The sequence below is a fragment of the Lissotriton vulgaris genome, chromosome 2_1 (genome assembly GCF_964263255.1).
Source record: "Lissotriton vulgaris chromosome 2_1, aLisVul1.2, whole genome shotgun sequence".
In the NCBI taxonomy this organism is placed as follows: domain Eukaryota; kingdom Metazoa; phylum Chordata; class Amphibia; order Caudata; family Salamandridae; genus Lissotriton; species Lissotriton vulgaris.
In genome coordinates, this window is record NC_141687.1 from 215,679,366 (window position 1) to 215,697,149 (window position 17,784).

The 17,784-nt window shown below is 47.9% G+C and overlaps 1 protein-coding gene across 2 annotated transcripts in view; it reads left to right on the forward strand.

The window, feature by feature from the left end:
- Positions 1–17,784, forward strand: part of SRRM3 (serine/arginine repetitive matrix 3) — a 354,881-nt gene that overhangs the window by 231,648 nt on the left and 105,449 nt on the right. For both annotated transcript variants that reach the window (XM_086954780.1, XM_086954781.1), the window contains 2 exons: positions 8,011–8,046; positions 15,345–15,395. In XM_086954780.1, the coding sequence (XP_086810906.1) occupies positions 8,011–8,046; positions 15,345–15,395 (87 nt within the window). The remainder of the gene's footprint in view (positions 1–8,010; positions 8,047–15,344; positions 15,396–17,784) is intronic.

Genomic DNA, 17,784 nt, shown 5'->3' on the forward strand with positions numbered 1-17,784 from the left:
AGTAAAAAGCCACGTCTTAAGGCCTTTCCTAAAAGCCAATAAGCTAGTGGCACCCCGCAGGGCCAGCGGCAGAGAGTTCCATAGCTGAGATGCCAGCACTCCAAAAGAGCGCCCACCAAGGCGCGCTTTCTTTACCCGAGGGACGACAGCAAGGTGCAGGGATTCCGACCTCAGAGACCTGGTCGGATGATAAAAGACCATTCTCTTTTGGAGGTACTTAGCTCCCCCCTTGTGAAGAGCTTTATAGACCAAGGTCAAAGCCTTAAAGGCGATCCTCTTGCGAATGGGCAACCAGTGTAACGTTACCAGCAAGCCCGAGGCACTAGAGCGCCTACTAAGGCCGAAGATAGCCCTGGCTGCGGCGTTCTGCACCACTTGAAGGCGCTGCAGCAGGTATTCGGGAAGGCCCAGGTAGAGAATGTTGGAATAATCCAACCTGGACCCAATCAGAGCCTGAACTGTCAGCGTCCTATGTTCCACGGATAACAAAGGAAGAAACCTCCGCAGCATCCTAAGGATGCCAAAGCACATGCCAGACACCCCCAGGATCTGCGATTTCAAGGTTAACCTGTTATCCAGCTTCACCCCCAGATTCTTTGCAACCTGAGAGGAGCAGGATGGAGGGAACATATCCTGTGGCCACCAAGACTGCCAGTCAGGCTCGGTGTCGCACCCAAAGAAAAGTACTTCGGACTTGTCGGAATTGCACTTGAGGCTGTTTAGATGGAACCAATGAAAAACAGCCCCAAGGCAATCCCGAATACTCTCCCCATCAAAGTCGCCTCCTCTCGAACAAGAGAAGAGGAGCTGGGTGTCATCCGCATAGGATACGATCTGGGCACCATGCGACTCCACCAGTGCCGCCAACGGGGTCATGATGATGTTAAAGAGGGTCGGGCTCAAAATAGAGCCCTGAGGGACCCCGACTCCCAGAGGCGGCATCACGGCGGAATCAGGCGGGGCCCAGATCGTTTGCCGGCGGCCGGCAAGAAAGGAAGAAAACCAGTCGAACACCGTCCCCCGTATGCCTATCTCGCGAAGTCTTGCGAGGAGACCATCATGGGGAACGGTGTCGAAAGCCGCCGACAGGTCTAGCATCACCAGCATGACTTTGCCCCCAGAGTCCAGAACCCCTTTAATGGTTTCCGAAACCTCCAGGAGCGCAGTCTCAGTGCTAAGATGGGGACGAAAGCCCGATTGGGTGGGGTGCAAGATCTCATTAGATTCAAGGAAATTGGAGAGCACGCCTTGAACGTGCTTTTCCAGAATCTTCGTGAGGGCCGGCAGCAAAGAGATGGGCCTATAATTAACTGGGGCCTTCGGGTCTAGGCCAGATTTTTTAAGCAAAGGGATCACCATCGCCTGCTTCCAGGTTTGCGGGACCACACCTAGCCTCAGCGACAGATTCAAAAGCGGATTAGCCAGCGGGTTGATCACCTCCGCGACTTTCGCTAGAAATTTAGCCGGGCATGGGTCAAGGGGAGAACCCGATTTTAAATTGCCCATTAGAGCCAGGGAGTCCGGAGCAGAGATCGAAGGAAACACACTCAACGTCGCCCTTGGCCCGGTCTGTGGCAATGTGGTGATATCACATTCAGTTTGGCCCACAGACATTGGTACCAGGAATGACTCCTGGATGCGTTGGATCTTGCTCGTAAAGAAGTCAGCAAGATCCGCCGCCCAGGTACCAGATGGTTTTTGGTCCGAGATGTTCGACCAAGGTGAGGTGAATTCTCTCACGATGGAGAATATCTCCTTGCAGGAGTTGGAAGCAGCATCAATTCTCCTGGCAAGATACGCTTTTTTTTCCAGGCGAATGTCCCGGTGATAAGCCTTGACCACCGTTTTATAGGTCAGCTTGGCAACAGTGTCATATCGTGCCCGCCAAGCTCTTTCGGCTACCTTGCACTGCTGCCGCGTAGCCGACAGTGCAGCGGTAAACCAGGGCGCGGAGACCCGTTTCGGTGTCGGGCGAGATGTTACTTCCGGGGCGAGATCGTTTAGCCTGTCCAAAAACCAATCCTGCATGGTCTGCAAGTCCCTGTCTAGGTCGCCTGATAGGAGGCAGGGATGGGCCACAGCTGCTTGAGCCAGCATCTCTGGGGTTACTCGATGGAGTGCCCTATGGACACGACCCTGTTGATGTGCAGGGGTAGGCACTGACTTACCTATGCCCTTGATGACAAATTTGGCAAGGAAGTGATCTGACCAAAGGACAGGAGCAACCTCTATACCCTCAAGAGGGACAGACGAGAACACTTGGTCAAGGGTGTGCCCCTTCTCATGCGTGGGCTCCTGAAGGTAAGGGACAAGTCCCAGAGGGGTTAGCGCCTCAGAAAGTTTGGTGGCAGCCGGATCGGATGAATCATCCAAACGAAAGTTGAGATCACCAGCCACGATAAAATGTTCAGCTTTCAGGGCCAACTCAACCAGCACCAAATCCAGATCTTCAAAGAAGGTGCCGGGTGCACCAGGTGGCCTATATATAAGCAGTCCCTTAAAGGATTGGTGGGGCGATAGAGTAATAGAGAAGGCTAGGGTCTCAGAGCCACGGATGTCAATAGCTGGCAGGATCACACAGGGGGTTCCTTTCCGGACCACTAACGCCACTCCACCTCCCCTTCCCTTGGCTCTATCCTTTCTGAAGATGTTATAATCAGGCGGGATAGCCATAGCAACATCAGGGTTAGAAGAGTCGGTCCACCATGTCTCAGTAAGCATGAGGCATAGTGGCTTCTCTATATCGAGAAGCTCATAAATGTCCTGCGCATGTTTGCATGCTGACCTGGTGTTTAATAGCATGCAACCGAAGCCCATCCTGAAGGTGTCATTGCTCGGCCGTGAGGTAAGCAAACGGGTCGGGTGCCAGCCACAACCCGGGCAACAGGATTTCCCATGATATCGACCGGGAAAAACAATGCGACAGCCAGAGACAAGAGGATGGAAAGAGCGAAGATCGCTGGAGGAGTAGCGCAAGACGGGGGTCCCAGGGGGACACATCCCTGATGGTAGAGTCCCACCCGCCGCTCCGCCCGCCTCCGGGACGCTGACGGGCGCAGACGGGCAGGACTCTGGCTTGACTCCGGCGAGAGTCCGGCGCTACCGCTGCGCGTCACCGCTGCGCGCAGGGAGCGAGCATTAAATAGGGCTCACCTGTGGTCCTCGCAAGCGCTAGAGCGCTCAAACAAGTGTCTCCCTTGCAACTCGCCACCCCCAAGATGGCGACCAAGCGCCAAACACGAAGGCAGGAGAAAGAAGAAAACAATTCCGCTAAAAGAGCGGTGAGGGGCCCAATTTATATGCAAGTGTGTGGGCTGAACAAGATACAGTTAAAAACAGGGGATAATGAAATTAAGAATCACCAAAATACAAAAAGCGGTATTTTAAAAATAAGCAGCGCTGTAAGTTGATAAATCCAGCAGCATAGCGCGCGTGCGTGCTATAGTCTTTTCCAAGGTAGAGCTTCTGGCAAGCTCACCTTAAATAGGGCTCACCTGTGGTCCTCGCAAGCGCTAGAGCGCTCAAACAAGTGTCTCCCTTGCAACTCGCCACCCCCAAGATGGCGACCAAGCGCCAAACACGAAGGCAGGAGAAAGAAGAAAACAATTCCGCTAAAAGAGCGGTGAGGGGCCCAATTTATATGCAAGTGTGTGGGCTGAACAAGATACAGTTAAAAACAGGGGATAATGAAATTAAGAATCACCAAAATACAAAAAGCGGTATTTTAAAAATAAGCAGCGCTGTAAGTTGATAAATCCAGCAGCATAGCGCGCGTGCGTGCTATAGTCTTTTCCAAGGTAGAGCTTCTGGCAAGCTCACCTTAAATAGGGCTCACCTGTGGTCCTCGCAAGCGCTAGAGCGCTCAAACAAGTGTCTCCCTTGCAACTCGCCACCCCCAAGATGGCGACCAAGCGCCAAACACGAAGGCAGGAGAAAGAAGAAAACAATTCCGCTAAAAGAGCGGTGAGGGGCCCAATTTATATGCAAGTGTGTGGGCTGAACAAGATACAGTTAAAAACAGGGGATAATGAAATTAAGAATCACCAAAATACAAAAAGCGGTATTTTAAAAATAAGCAGCGCTGTAAGTTGATAAATCCAGCAGCATAGCGCGCGTGCGTGCTATAGTCTTTTCCAAGGTAGAGCTTCTGGCAAGCTCACCTTAAATAGGGCTCACCTGTGGTCCTCGCAAGCGCTAGAGCGCTCAAACAAGTGTCTCCCTTGCAACTCGCCACCCCCAAGATGGCGACCAAGCGCCAAACACGAAGGCAGGAGAAAGAAGAAAACAATTCCGCTAAAAGAGCGGTGAGGGGCCCAATTTATATGCAAGTGTGTGGGCTGAACAAGATACAGTTAAAAACAGGGGATAATGAAATTAAGAATCACCAAAATACAAAAAGCGGTATTTTAAAAATAAGCAGCGCTGTAAGTTGATAAATCCAGCAGCATAGCGGCATCAAAAATGCAGTTTGATGTCAATATTACCTAAAGATAATGGTCGCAAATAGGCAATATAACCACCAACAAAAATCCATGGTCTAAGTGGCTAACGCACCTGAGCAATGGCAAACAATGAACAAGAAATGAAACTCAATGTCTGAAGGACGCTGCTCACATCTTGTACTTTTTTGAAGATATGAGGATCTGATATCGTACAGACTGCTAAATCTGTCTGTTGCCAGAACTAATAAAGAGTGCTTGGGGTGAAGGGGATAAATGGAGGAAGGAATGTAGCAGCTAGAGAGAGATTGTGAGAGGTGCAGAGGTTGGGGTATGCAGAAGTATTAGTGAGGCAATGTGAATATCTCAGGAAGCGGAAGATGTCGTGAGGAATAGAGAGGTGTGACGTGGGATCGATATGGTGAGTGAGTAAATTGGTAACTGTACCACTATACAATGCGATGTGATTGGTTATTGATCTCCATGGGCTCAATGGGATAAGATATCTACAAAGGCAAGACACAGAATGAAAGGGGTCCCTTGAGATTCCCCACTGCTGTGGCAAACTGCTCAGCATCCTACCCAAAAAGCATAATATCCGAATTATAATGTCAATGTTGTGCCCAGCAAATAATTTGTTGATATTAAATATCAGTGGTGGATTTGTAAAGAAGGTTTGGGAAAGTAGATTGTTCCTGTAATATTTCTCAAAGTTTGATAGGATGTAAAGACTGTTTTATAGAGAGAGGGGGATTGTTGTTTTTCTCTAAGTGCATTTTGTAAAGCATTAGATCCAAATATTGCATTCCAAAGAACATATTGGTCATGGACACTTACCAGCGTCTAATGGAGTAATTTCACAAGGTCACTTTACAAAACATTATTACGCAATGGTTTATTTTAAAGAACACCGGGTCTAAAAACATTGGTTAAACGCTGAGAGGATGTACCGGTTCCTTCTCCGGGAACGATCCCAGAATTTGGAAAGCTCTTCCAAAAAATACTTGACAAACAATCATACCCACACTTCAGGATAAACCTCAAACTATCTCTTCTCAACAATACCTAAACCCTCCCTCCTAAATCATATCTTCCCACCAAGCTACACATCCCGTCCTAGGAACAAACTGCCCTGCCCTGACCTAGGATGCTATGCCCTCTACCCAACGCTGCAGTGACAATCCTCTCTTACCCCCATTGTATATTACGCATACTAAATACTGCATTTTACTGTATGCTTCGTGCCTTTATTATATCTCCTTTATGCATCCCATTCTTTTATAGCTCCTGTAATCTCTGGTTATTCATCCCTTGAAAGCACTCTGATGCCCTTGGGCCAAGATCACGCTACAAAAAACTCGAAAATAAATAAAACAGTGATCACAGGGATTGTCTTTTCCCAAATCCCACCAAATAGATTTGCTCCATGAAGCACAAGGCCAATTCTTTCACAATGTAAGGTAAGGTGAGGTATGGCCTTGGGATGCCCCCTAGTGGTGGTGTTAAATGACTGGAAAAAGGTCTGGAAGAAGCCAGCCTTTTCAGTTTTATGCGATTTTGACAAAAAATAAAGGGAAGAAAACAGTTCTGACCATTTTATCTTATCAAACCATTGTTATAAATTTTTTGTTTTAGAATGACTTTAATCAGGCTGAAGAAACCAACCTGCTGGCTGGTTGCAGGAGTGCTGTCTCCCCCTGCTCTTCTCCCCTTCTTCAGGCCTCTGTTGTTCCCCGCCTCTGTCTTTAATACCCCCAGTGCTGCCCCCTCCCGCTTTCCCATTTGTTTTTGTCTGATTACTTCCCATACCCCACCTATGCTTCCCTCCAGCCATTTGACACACTCACCCTTTTCCCTTCCTACCTTTGTGTCAGCATTTTCTATTTCTTCACTTTTTTACTACCAGGTTGTGGTAGGCACAGAAAAAAACACTACTGAAACCTTTTTGTTACTAAGAAAATATTGCATTTTCCAATTAAACCTTTTTTTCAGGGAAAGATATCTGGCCCTTTTGACTTTTCTTGAGAATGAATTTTCGTTGGCAGGTATTGGTCAGGATCACCTTCATATTGGAAACTGTTAAAATGATGATGTACCATGTTTTTTCAGTACATGAGAATCCTCTAGCTTAGGTTTATCTGTGATTTTAAGATTACACAAGTACTATGGAAAGATACTTGATTTCCAGGATGTATATTATTTACAGTAGTTGCTATCCTATATTATATACAATATATACCTATTATATATAGTATATACTTTATAGTATGTATAGCATGTATCTACTATTCACAGCTCCACATCCACTTACTTAGACGCACCTTGAGTTGCAGCAGTAAGGCTGATAAGTAGATGCCATATTTTTTTGGGTTATTTCAACCAAGATATAGTGATAGATTTAAAAGGCTCATCGGCGTCAACCACAGACGCGAAGGCTTTCATTACGAGTGGCCCAGTGTCGAAATGATATTTGTTGCATGTGAGTCTGAGCCAGGTACTATGATTGTGAGTCATGGGTTGTGAGCGTGAGCCAGGTGCCATGAGTGTGAGTCATGGGTTGTGAGTCTGAGCCAGGTACTATGAGTGTGAGTCATGGGTTGTGAGTCTGAGCCAGGTACTATGAGTGTGAGTCATGGGTTGTGAGCGTGAGCCAGGTGCCATGAGTGTGAGTCATGGGTTGTGAGTCTGGGCCAGGTACTATGATTGTGAGTCATGGGTTGTTAGTCTGAGCCAGGTACTATGAGTGTGAGTCATGGGTTGTGAGCGTGAGCCAGGTGCCATGAGTGTGAGTCATGGGTTGTGAGTCTGAGCCAGGTACTATGAGTGTGAGTCATGGGTTGTGAGTCTGAGCCATGTACTATGAGTGTGAGTCATGGGTTGTGAGTGTGAGCCAGGTACTATGAGTGTGAGTCATGTTTTGTGAGCGTGAGCCAGGTACTATGAGTGTGAGTCATAAGTTGTGAGCGTGATCCAGAAACTATGAGTGTGAGTCATGTTTTGTGAGCGTGAGCCAGGTACTATGAGTGTGAGTCATAAGTTGTGAGCGTGATCCAGAAACTATGAGTGTGAGTCATGTTTTGTGAGCGTGAGCCAGGTACTATGAGTGTGAGTCATGGTTTGTGAGCGTGAGCCAGGTACTATAAGGGTGAATCATGGGTTGTGAGCCAGATACTATGAGTGTGAGTCATGTTTTGTGAGCGTGAGCCAGATACTATGAGTGTGAGTTATGGTTTGTGAGCGTGAGCCAGGTACTATGAGGGTGAATCATGGGTTCTGAGCCAGATACTATGAGTGTGAGTCATGGGTTCTGAGTGTAAGGCAGGTACTATAAGTGTGAGTGGCTACCTGTGAGTGTTAGCCAGGCAGTATGAGTGTGAGTGACCACCTGTGCGTGTGTGCCCTGGGATATGAGTGTAACACTTTGATTGTGAGTGAACGCTCACCTCTATGGGCACGCTCACCCACTCTCCTTGAACGGGCCTAGGGCACAGGCAGCACAGGGCGCCTTTGGCTGGTGATGCTCTTTGCTTTACTCTTCTCTCTAATGCCTGTTTTTTCCGTCTCTGTCAAGGTCAAGATCCGGATCCAGGAAAAAGAGAAGACACAGGTGAGAGAAAAGGTGTTTCACCACTGGGGACAACTTAACGGCGAACCTGGGGTAGGAGTGATCAATAGAGCAAACATACTGCACATACAGCCCTCAGGACAGTGAGATCTTTCCATTGTGCCTTCGCTATAGGGTTGCCTGAGACCTCTGAGAAAAACAAATCTGTTGAATAGTATTTTTTTTAAAAAACATTTCACCTCAACTCTTTCCTCAAAAAACATATCAAGATAAATGGCATTCACCAATTGTTAGAATGCAATTCAGGGAATGGCATGTATCCATAAAGTGTATTTTGCACGTTTGTTTTTCCTAAATAATCAGATAAATCTTTGATTTTTGCTACTCCACGCCCTCACCCTCTGCACTATTGTCTCCTGTGCTTTGCTTTCCTTCCTTGGATGTAATAGACCTGCCATCCTCTCACAGCTGCACTTTTCTCCTTTCCTTTTCCATGGCCTCAGCTCCTCTCCAGTGGATTCATTTTACTCAGCGAGGGTAGGGCTTGTGTTATCCCACTAGGACCCTGCTGGAGAAGGTGCCACTCTCCTGCATCCACAGGTCAGAAGGGTGAGCCCTCCCTCAGTCAGCAGTAAGAGGCCATGTTCAAGCGACGCAAGACTCCCTTGGGCAGGTGTGGAGCATTGATGGAGAGGTGCAGGCATTCCTCATGCATATTAGAGGCTGTACTGGAAGAGGTCCCAGAATCCCACATATTAGAGGCTGTGATGGAGGAGGTGCCAGAGTCCCTCAGACCTGTGTTAGAGGCTGTGATGGAGGAGGTGCCAGCGTCCCTCATACACGTGTTAGAGGCTGTGATGGAGGAGGTGCCAGTGTCCCTCAGACACATCTTAAAGGCTGGTGCCAGCGTCCCTCATACACAGGTTAGCGTTGCGTTTGAAAAAGTGCCAGCGTCCCTCAGACAACTATTACAGGCTGCAATTGAGAAGGGGCCAGCATCCCTCAGACCTGTGTTAGAGGCTGTGATGGAGAAGGTGCCAGCGTCCTTCATACACGTGCTAGAGGCTGTGATGGAGAAGGTGCCAGCATCCCTCATACACAGGTTAGCGTTGTGTATGAAAAAGTGCCAGCGTCCCTCAGACATCTATTGTAGGCTGCACTTGAGAAGGTGCCAGCGTCCCTCATACACGTGCTAGAGGCTGTGATGGAGGAGGTGCCAGCGTCCTTCATACACCTGTTAGAGGCAGTAATGGAGGGGTGCCAGTGTCCCTCAGACCTGTGTTAGAGTCTGTGATGGAGAAGGTGCCAGCATCCCTCATACATATGTTAAAGGCTGTGCTTGAGAAAGTGCCAGAGTCCCTCATACACATGTTAGAGGCTGTGATGGAGAAGGTGCCAGTGTCCCTCAGACCTGTGTTAGAGGCTGTAATGGAGAAGGTGCCAGAGTCCCTCATACACATGTTAGAGGCTGTGATGGAGAAGGTGCCAGTGTCCCTCAGACCTGTGTTAGAGGCTGTGATGGAGAAGGTGCCAGCATCCCTCATACATATGTTAAAGGCTGTGCTTGAGAAAGTGCCAGAGTCCCTCATACACATGTGAGAGGCTGTGATGGAGAAGGTGCCAGTGTCCCTCAGACCTGTGTTAGCGGCAGTGATGGAGAAGGTGCCAGTGTCCCTCAGACCTGTGTTAGAGGCAGTAATGGAGGGGTGCCAGTGTCACTCATACACATGTGAGAGGCTGTGATGGAGAAGGTGCCAGTGTCCCTCAGACCTGTGTTAGAGGCTGTAATGGAGGGGTGCCAGTGTCACTCATACACATGTGAGAGGCTGTGATGGAGAAGGTGCCAGTGTCCCTCATACACTTGTTAGCGTTGTGCATGAAAAAGTGCCATTACCCCTCAGACATCTATTGTAGGCTGCACTTGAGAAGGTGCCAGCGTCCCTCATACACGTGCTAGAGGCTGCCATGGAGAAAGTGCCAGAGTCCCTCATACACATGTGAGAGGCTGTGATGGAGAAGGTGCCAGTGTCCCTCAGACCTGTGTTAGAGGCTGTAATGGAGGGGTGCCAGTGTCACTCATACACATGTGAGAGGCTGTGATGGAGAAGGTGCCAGTGTCCCTCATACACTTGTTAGCGTTGTGCATGAAAAAGTGCAGCATTCCTAAGACATCTATTGTAGGCTGCACTTGAGAAGGTTATATTCACAAAGGAGCAACAGAGGGAAAAGAAAACCCGGTAGCCCTCCACCCATCAAACATCAACACGACAAAACCAGGGTTCTAAGGCGCTTTTTGTTAATTTTCTAAATTTTAACAACGTGTTTGAATTACTGTCCTTTGCTAAATTATACTACCCTTTTTCCATATATGTTTAGGGTTAGTCACACCACGTATAGTCGCCTTTATTTAAAAACAATGTTTACAGAAGACAGTCCTCCAAAAGACGGGGTTCTTTTTCCCAAATTGGCCTGATGTAAACCCCGCAATCACAAACCGTGATAAATAATATAAAAAATGTGGAAGACAAAATGACCCATCGCGTGCGCACCACCAATGGAACAGCTGACAATGCGCTCCGTGAGGCCCCGAGAAATTGACATAACTATTGTATGGTCATTTCCCAAGGTGGTCTCATGAATGGCGTTCTATAGGTGATCTCAAAAGGGAAGCTGGTACACAAAACATTGGCTATCTGAGGTCTTCCATCATATGGTGTCCAATACGGGTGCTTTGACGAAGTGTTCTTGGCACTGACAAATTTGCCTAAATTATTGCGGCAAAGAAACATGTTGGCATTTGAAAAGGTATGCACGAATGGCAACCTATTCATTTTAATTTGATAAAAACACTAAGTAAATAATAAAGGAATGCTCTGTGCGTGTTTTTGTCAATTTTAACATCGCACTTGGTTGCATCGTGGGATGTGACCTATTTCACTTCACTGCACTTGATTCCTACAACTTTTTTTATTTGGACACTTTTCTTTCTTTATTTTCTTCTTTGACAAAATGACTACCGATGATGATAAAATTGGGCACAACTGGTGAGTTCCAACCAGCTGTTCCATTGGCGGTGCGCACGTGAGGGGTCATTTTGGCTTCCACATTTTTAATATTATTTATCACGGTTTGTGATTGCGGGGTTTACATCAGGCCAGTTTGGGAAAAAGAACCCCTTCTTTTGGAGGACTGTCTTCTGTAAAAATTGTTTTTAAAGAAAGGTGACTATACGTGGTGTGACAAACCCTAACAAATATATGGAAAAAAGGGTAGTATAATTTAGCAAAGGACAGTAATTCACACACGTTGTTGAAATTTAGAAAGTTAACAAAAAGTGCCTTAGAACCCTGGTGTTGTCGTGTTGAGGCACTTGAGAAGGTTCCAGCGTCCCTCATACATGTGTTAGCGTTGTGCTTGAAAAAGTGCCAGCGTCCCTCAGACATCTATTGTAGGCTGCACTTGAGAAGGGGCCAGCGTCCCTCATACACGTGCTAGAGGCTGTCATGGAGAAGGTGCCAGCGTCCTTCATACACCTGTTAGAGACTGTGCTCGAGAAGGTGCCAGTGTCCCTCAGACCTGTGTTAGAGGCTGTGATGTAGGGGGTGCCAGTGTCACTCATACATGTGTTAGAGGCTGTGATGGAGGAGGTGCCAGCGTCCCTCAGACACATCTTAGAGTCTGGTGCCAGCGTCCCTCTTACACGTGTTAGCATTGCGCTTGAAAAAGTGCCAGCATGCCTCAGACACCTGTTGTAGGTTACATTCAAGAAGGTGCCAGTGTCCCTCTGACACATGTTAGAGTCTGTGCTCCAGAAGGTGCTGGTGGCCCTCTGACATGTGTTAGATGCCATGCTAGAGAAGGTGCCAATGTCCCTCTGACAAGTGTTAGAGGCTGCACTTGAGAAGGGGCCAGTGTCCCTCAGACATGCTAGAGGCTATGCTGGAGAAGTTGCCAGTGTCCCTCAGACACGCGAGAGGCTGTGCTGGAGAAGGTGCCAGTGTCCCTCTGAAACGTGTTAGAGGCTGCACTTGAGGAAGGGCCAGTGCCCCTCAGACATGCTAGAGGCTGTGCTGGAGAAGGTGGCAGCATCCCTCAGAAATGCGAGAGGCTGTGCTGGAAAAGGTGCCAGTGTCCCACAGACACACTAGAGGCTGTTCTGGAGATGTGGCAGTCAATCAATCAATTGATCAGGGAATTGAAAAGCGCACTACTCACCCGTGAGGGTCTCTAGGCCCCGGGAGAGGGGGTGGGGGAGCAGCTCCAATCAGTCAAAGAGCCAGGTCTTGAGGGTCTTCCTGTAGATGTTCAGAGAGAGGGCACATCTGATGTTGATCGGGAGCTCATTCCGGATCTTGGCCGCGATGTAGGAGAAGGCTTTTGTGCCCGTTCTGGCTCTTCGGATGAGCGGGATTTCGGCGAGGTCAGTAGATCGGAGGTTTCTCTTGGGTATGTTGAAGGAGATTCTTTTGTTGAGGTATTGGGGTCTGTTGTTGTGGAGGCATTTGAAGGCGCGGGTGAGTATCTTGAATGTTACTCTCTTCTCGACGGGAAGCCAGTGGACGTCTCGCAGGTGTTGGGTGATTTGTTCTTGTCGGAAGATGCCGAGGACGAGTCTAGCTGCGGTGATCTCTATGTTCTGGGGTTTGCGGAACAGAGACTTGTTGATTCCGATGTAGAGGGTCTTTCCGTAGTCCAGTCTGATGGTTATGAGTGCGTGGTTGATGGTTTTTCTTGATTCGGGGGGGGGGGGGGGAATCCATTTGAAGGTCTTGCAAAGGGTGCGGAGGGTGTAGAAGCATGTGGAGGCGACCGCGTTGGCTTGTCGGGTCATAGAGAGGGAGGAGTTGAGTACGATCCGGAAGTCTGGGCGTGGTCCGTCCGGGTGGGCGGGCTGCCGAGGGCAGTGGAGCAAGTGGTGTTGTCCCAAGCAGTGGGTAAGGAAGGATCAGAGGATGAGGACGTCTGTCCTCTCTGAGATGAGCTTCAGGTAGCTACTGCTCATCCAGGATGCAACGTCCTGCATTCCTTCCTGGAAGCTGAGTCTGGTTATGATGGGATCCTTGGTAAGGGAGAGGATGAGCTGGTTGCCACAACGTAGGAGACTATGTTGAGTCTGTGTTGTCTGACGATGGCGGCGAGGGGGGCCATGTACCTGCTGAAGAGTGTAGGACTGAGTGATGATCCTTGAGGTACTCCTCAGTAGATCCCTGTGGGTTCAGAGATGAAGGGTGGCAGTCTGATTTTTGTGTCCTGCCGGTGAGGAAGGAGCGGAGCCATTTGAGGGTGGTTCCCCATATGCTGGAGTTGTGAAGTCTGGCAACGAGTGTACGGTGGGAGGCGGTGCTGAAGGCTGCGGAGAGGTCGAGTATGATCAGGGTCACAGTGTTGCCTTAGTCGGGGAGGGTGCGGATGTCATCTGTGGCGGCGAGCAGGGCGGTCTTGGTCCTGTGGTTGCTGCGGAATCCGGATTGGGAGTCGAGGATGGAGTACTCTTCAATGAATTTCGTTAGTTGGGCATTGACGGTCTTCTCAGTGACTTTGCTGCAAAGGGGAAGAGGGAGATGGGTCGGTAGTATTTGAGGTCCGAAGATGCTGCCGAGGGCCTCTTAGGCAAGGGTTGGACTTTTGCATGTTACCAGTCGTCACGGAAGGTGCCAGTTTCGAAGATGGTGTTGATGGTGCGTCGTAGTTCAGATGCGATGGCGGCAGGAGCTCAGTGGAAGATGTGTAGAGGTCAGGGGTCCGTTGGTACTCCTGAGTTGATGCCTTTCATGGTCGATTCGGTGTCTTTGATGGTGGCTGGAGTCCAGGTGGAGATGGTGGGTTGGCTGGCTTTGTTGGAGGGAGAAGGTGGTTTGGGAGTCCGGTGTCCAATCGTTGATGTTGTCATAGAGGGACTTGATTTTCAGATGGAAGTAGGAGCTGAGCTAGTTGCAGAGGTCGCTATTAAATAGGAGAGTGGGAGGGAAGCTCAGCTGGGAGCGGTAACCGCAGGGGGCAAGGTCCACAGGGGAGCAGCGGCGGGTAAAGAGTGGCAAGAAAACGGGCACAGAGGAGAAAAACAGGGGCATAGGCACAAAACGAAAAAGGGCAAAAAACAGGGTCACAGACAGACAGGCACATAAATGACCATAAAAATACACTGAAGACAGACAAAAGATACAAAGACAAAACAGGCACAACAAGGCAGACAGACAAAAGTGGAACAGCAGAAGAGCAAGGGTCTACCATTGAACCACCAGGGATGAGACGCAGGCAGGAGCCTGGGAATAGAGGAGGGCCTCGAACACCTACCAGATATCTCTCCGCGGCAGCGGCACAACAGCGGAGCTGCTGGGGGAGAGAGAAGGTCTCTGACCAGGACATGTGTTAGAGGCTGCACTCGAGAAGGTACCAATGTCCCTCATACATGTGTTAGAGGCTGCGCTTGAGAAGGTACCAGTGTCCCTCAGACAATTGCTAGAGGCTGTGATGGAGACGGTGCCAGTGTCCCTCAGATACGCTAGAGGTTGTGATGGAGAAGGTGCCAGTGTCCCACAGAAACCTGTTAGAGGCTGTGCTTGAGAAGGTGCCAGTGTCCGGATGGAAGGGGTGGGTGGGAGCGCAGGGGAGAGTTTAATAATAATTTAAAAAAAGGAAGACTTACCTGAAGCTGCCGGACGTCTCCCGCATCACGCCTCAGTGTTGTTCTTCCTGGTCCAAGCAGACACTGGAACAGCATCACAGACAACCTGTGCAATCCCCACGCTGCTCTCAAGCCATAAGACAGGCACAGGTATTGGCCTGAGTGGACTGCTTTAATGCTCCACTCAGAGAGTCTGTGCTGTTTCTCCAACCTGGCTGTATAGTGCACATGAGTGTTTGGCCGGCTTGAGACGGCCATTCAAACACACATGCGTACTTAGAAGTGCATGATCCAGTCCCCCTCCCCCTCCCATGGCCCCAGCCCCTCCCTGCGCATGCTGGCTCAGGCAGCAGGTGAAAAATAAAACGATGAATAACATTTAATTTTTCACCTGCTGGCTCTGAGAAAGTGGGACGACGCTCCTCCACCCTTGCCTTTCTCTTCACATTTATCTCCTTCCTCACCTAACAATCCTTTCTCTAACACCTTTAGGAGTGCTCTCCTTCCTATCCAACCTTCTATTGTCTCTGTTATTCATACCACTCTTTCCTATAACCTCGCTTAGCCTTCTTGTCATGACCCTTTCTCTAATCCACCCTCCTCGTCTTATGCTGCCTTCCTCTCTGTTTTACTCACCATACCATGTTTTCAACTCTATCCTGAATGTGTAAGATGCTCACAGCTGCTGTCATTTTAGTTCTTTGTTGTCTTTTAGGTCAAGGAGCTCTAAGAACAAAAGGAAAGACAGAACCAAGGACAGAAAGAGGTGAGCTATTCTTTCTCAAATAAGTGACAGGCGTGCTGTGGAGCCTATGTAGAATTGCCTACTGTTTGCATAATTGGCAACACAAGATGTCATTGAAATATAGACCAATCGGCTGATTGTGGGGTGTACATGCCACGCTCGCCACACTGCATTCGTTTTTTAGGCCGGTTTCCATAGTATGGGCTCTCTCCCAGTCATAGGACCCTGAGGGACAAGCAAAGTAGTGCATTATTAATAAGGAACACTATTTAAGTTTTATTGTCAACTGCTTGGGGCACCAACAGTGGTTAATGCCTTCTGCAGAGGTCAGAAACAGATGGCATTTTCCTAACCTATAAATCATGGGACCTAATCAAAGGTAGAGTGTGGGTAATGCACTATAACCACCCACTCTCCTGATTGCACGTTGGCAGACAAACAAATCAACTGTTTCTGTCTGCTCTACTCCCCTGTTTCACAAGCTTTTCTGTCCTTATGGCCGGCTAGGTATCATTTTCACCCAAAATATACATATACCAACCAATACATGCTTTTAGGTTTTCTAATGGTTTTTATTGAATAAACAAATACATTTAAATTGAAAAAGCATCAAACTCTTTCTAAACTCAGAATGGTGCCAAACAGCATTAGGTAGTGCCAGTATGCTAAGCATGTTTATTGAATCTCGTCATTTAATACATGCTGCTGTTTGATAATAACTTGTGTTTTATATAGCACTACTTACCAAGCGTCTCTTGTTTCTAAGCACTGTAAATAACTCATGTAATTGTTACCTAATTAATGGTAATCGATTTATTGACCTACCGAAAGGTGGAAGGATGATTTTGTCTTGCCAGGATTTGAAGTCATGACCTCTAGGAATCCACTTTTTGTCAGTGACGATCGGTCAGCATTACTGACCCACTCCAAAGTTAATAATGCAGTTATGACAAGAGTCTGACAACTGTAACTCTCAATTAAGCATTGGTGGAAATGCAGCTGAACAGCAAAAAAAATCTGATAATCTGTTTACCAACCAGTTTTACAGCTTTGTTGCATTTAAGCATATCCGGTAATTACTGTAACACCGCACAGTCAATTTCTGGTAATGGTTACCAGCAGACAGCCCAGTAAAGATTCACAACATATGAGTAAATGTTACCAATGGTTATTTACCAATTGTTACTGGAAAGTTACGAGACACTGTGGTGTTTCCTCATAATAATGTAAATACCACTGCTGGACTTTGTTGAACTATATAATAGTGTATGCGGAGCACTCCAGCAGACTGTATCCATTTTTCCTGGAGTGCTGAATTTGTTTTGCGCCGTTCTTGATAATAGTGGGTTGAAGCCAATTATCCAAGCTAGTCGTCTCCTCAAACAACTTTTACTCCCGCCACCCTACTAAGACTTTCCTCCTATGCTCTTCGCACTAGAGGTATTACCCGCTGCTCAGTTGTTGCCATCAGAAGTAATGTTGTGTCACAGATATGTGCATTTTAGTTACTAAATGATACCAAAGCCTCATCTGCAAATCTAGACAAGCATTGGCATGCCAATAGGTCTGTCTGCAAAGAAATGTAGTGGGTAATGTGAAGAATTACAAGTAGATAGCATGAGAATGGATATGTATGGTGTGGAAGGAAAGAATAGTATAATCATAATGGTGTAGGTTAACAGGTCACTTGACAGATGGCAGGGTCAAGCCAGACCTAAAAATCCAAGTAGGTGAATGACCTACATCATTGAGCAGAGGTGCTTGAAAGAGAGCTACCCTCTTCCCATTAAAATAGTCTTGCAGCGTTTCAGGAGTTTGAACATCTTCACACGACCTGGCCCCGAGATTTACGTCACACACTGGAGCCTGTTCCATGATTGGAATGGGTAGAGATAGTTTCTCCGAGCACTGTTTTGTTGTATATTTTCCAAAATGGTGTATTCTTTGCATCTGTTTTGTGTTCTTTTCAACTGCTCTGTGTTCTCCCTTAGCAGCAAGTGTTGTACATTTATTCGTCAGTTTTTAAGCATGTTCTCTCCCCTGTTGTTTCCCAATTATACGCCAGGTGGCGGAAGAGCGCAAGGAATGTATTAGCTCAACTACTCGCATGTCTGTGGTTTTTACCTCGTTTCCCGACGGAAGTCTTCATCAGCGAGTTCTGCACTGCTGGGGCGGTCGAGTCCCTTCCCTTCTCTGTCTTCCAGGCCTAGTTCCAGGAATTTTGATCTGGATGGGCCAAGGGTTTTTTTCAGGTGGACCAATGTGGGTCCAATTTTTGTCAATTCTGTAGGTCCAAGATTTACATCATATCTTCTTCCAAACAGGCAAACAGAGCATCTAGAGAGTTATTTTAGAGTAGCGGCTGGTACTCAACAGCCCAAATCTTATAATTTCCAGAAGGCCAGGCTTT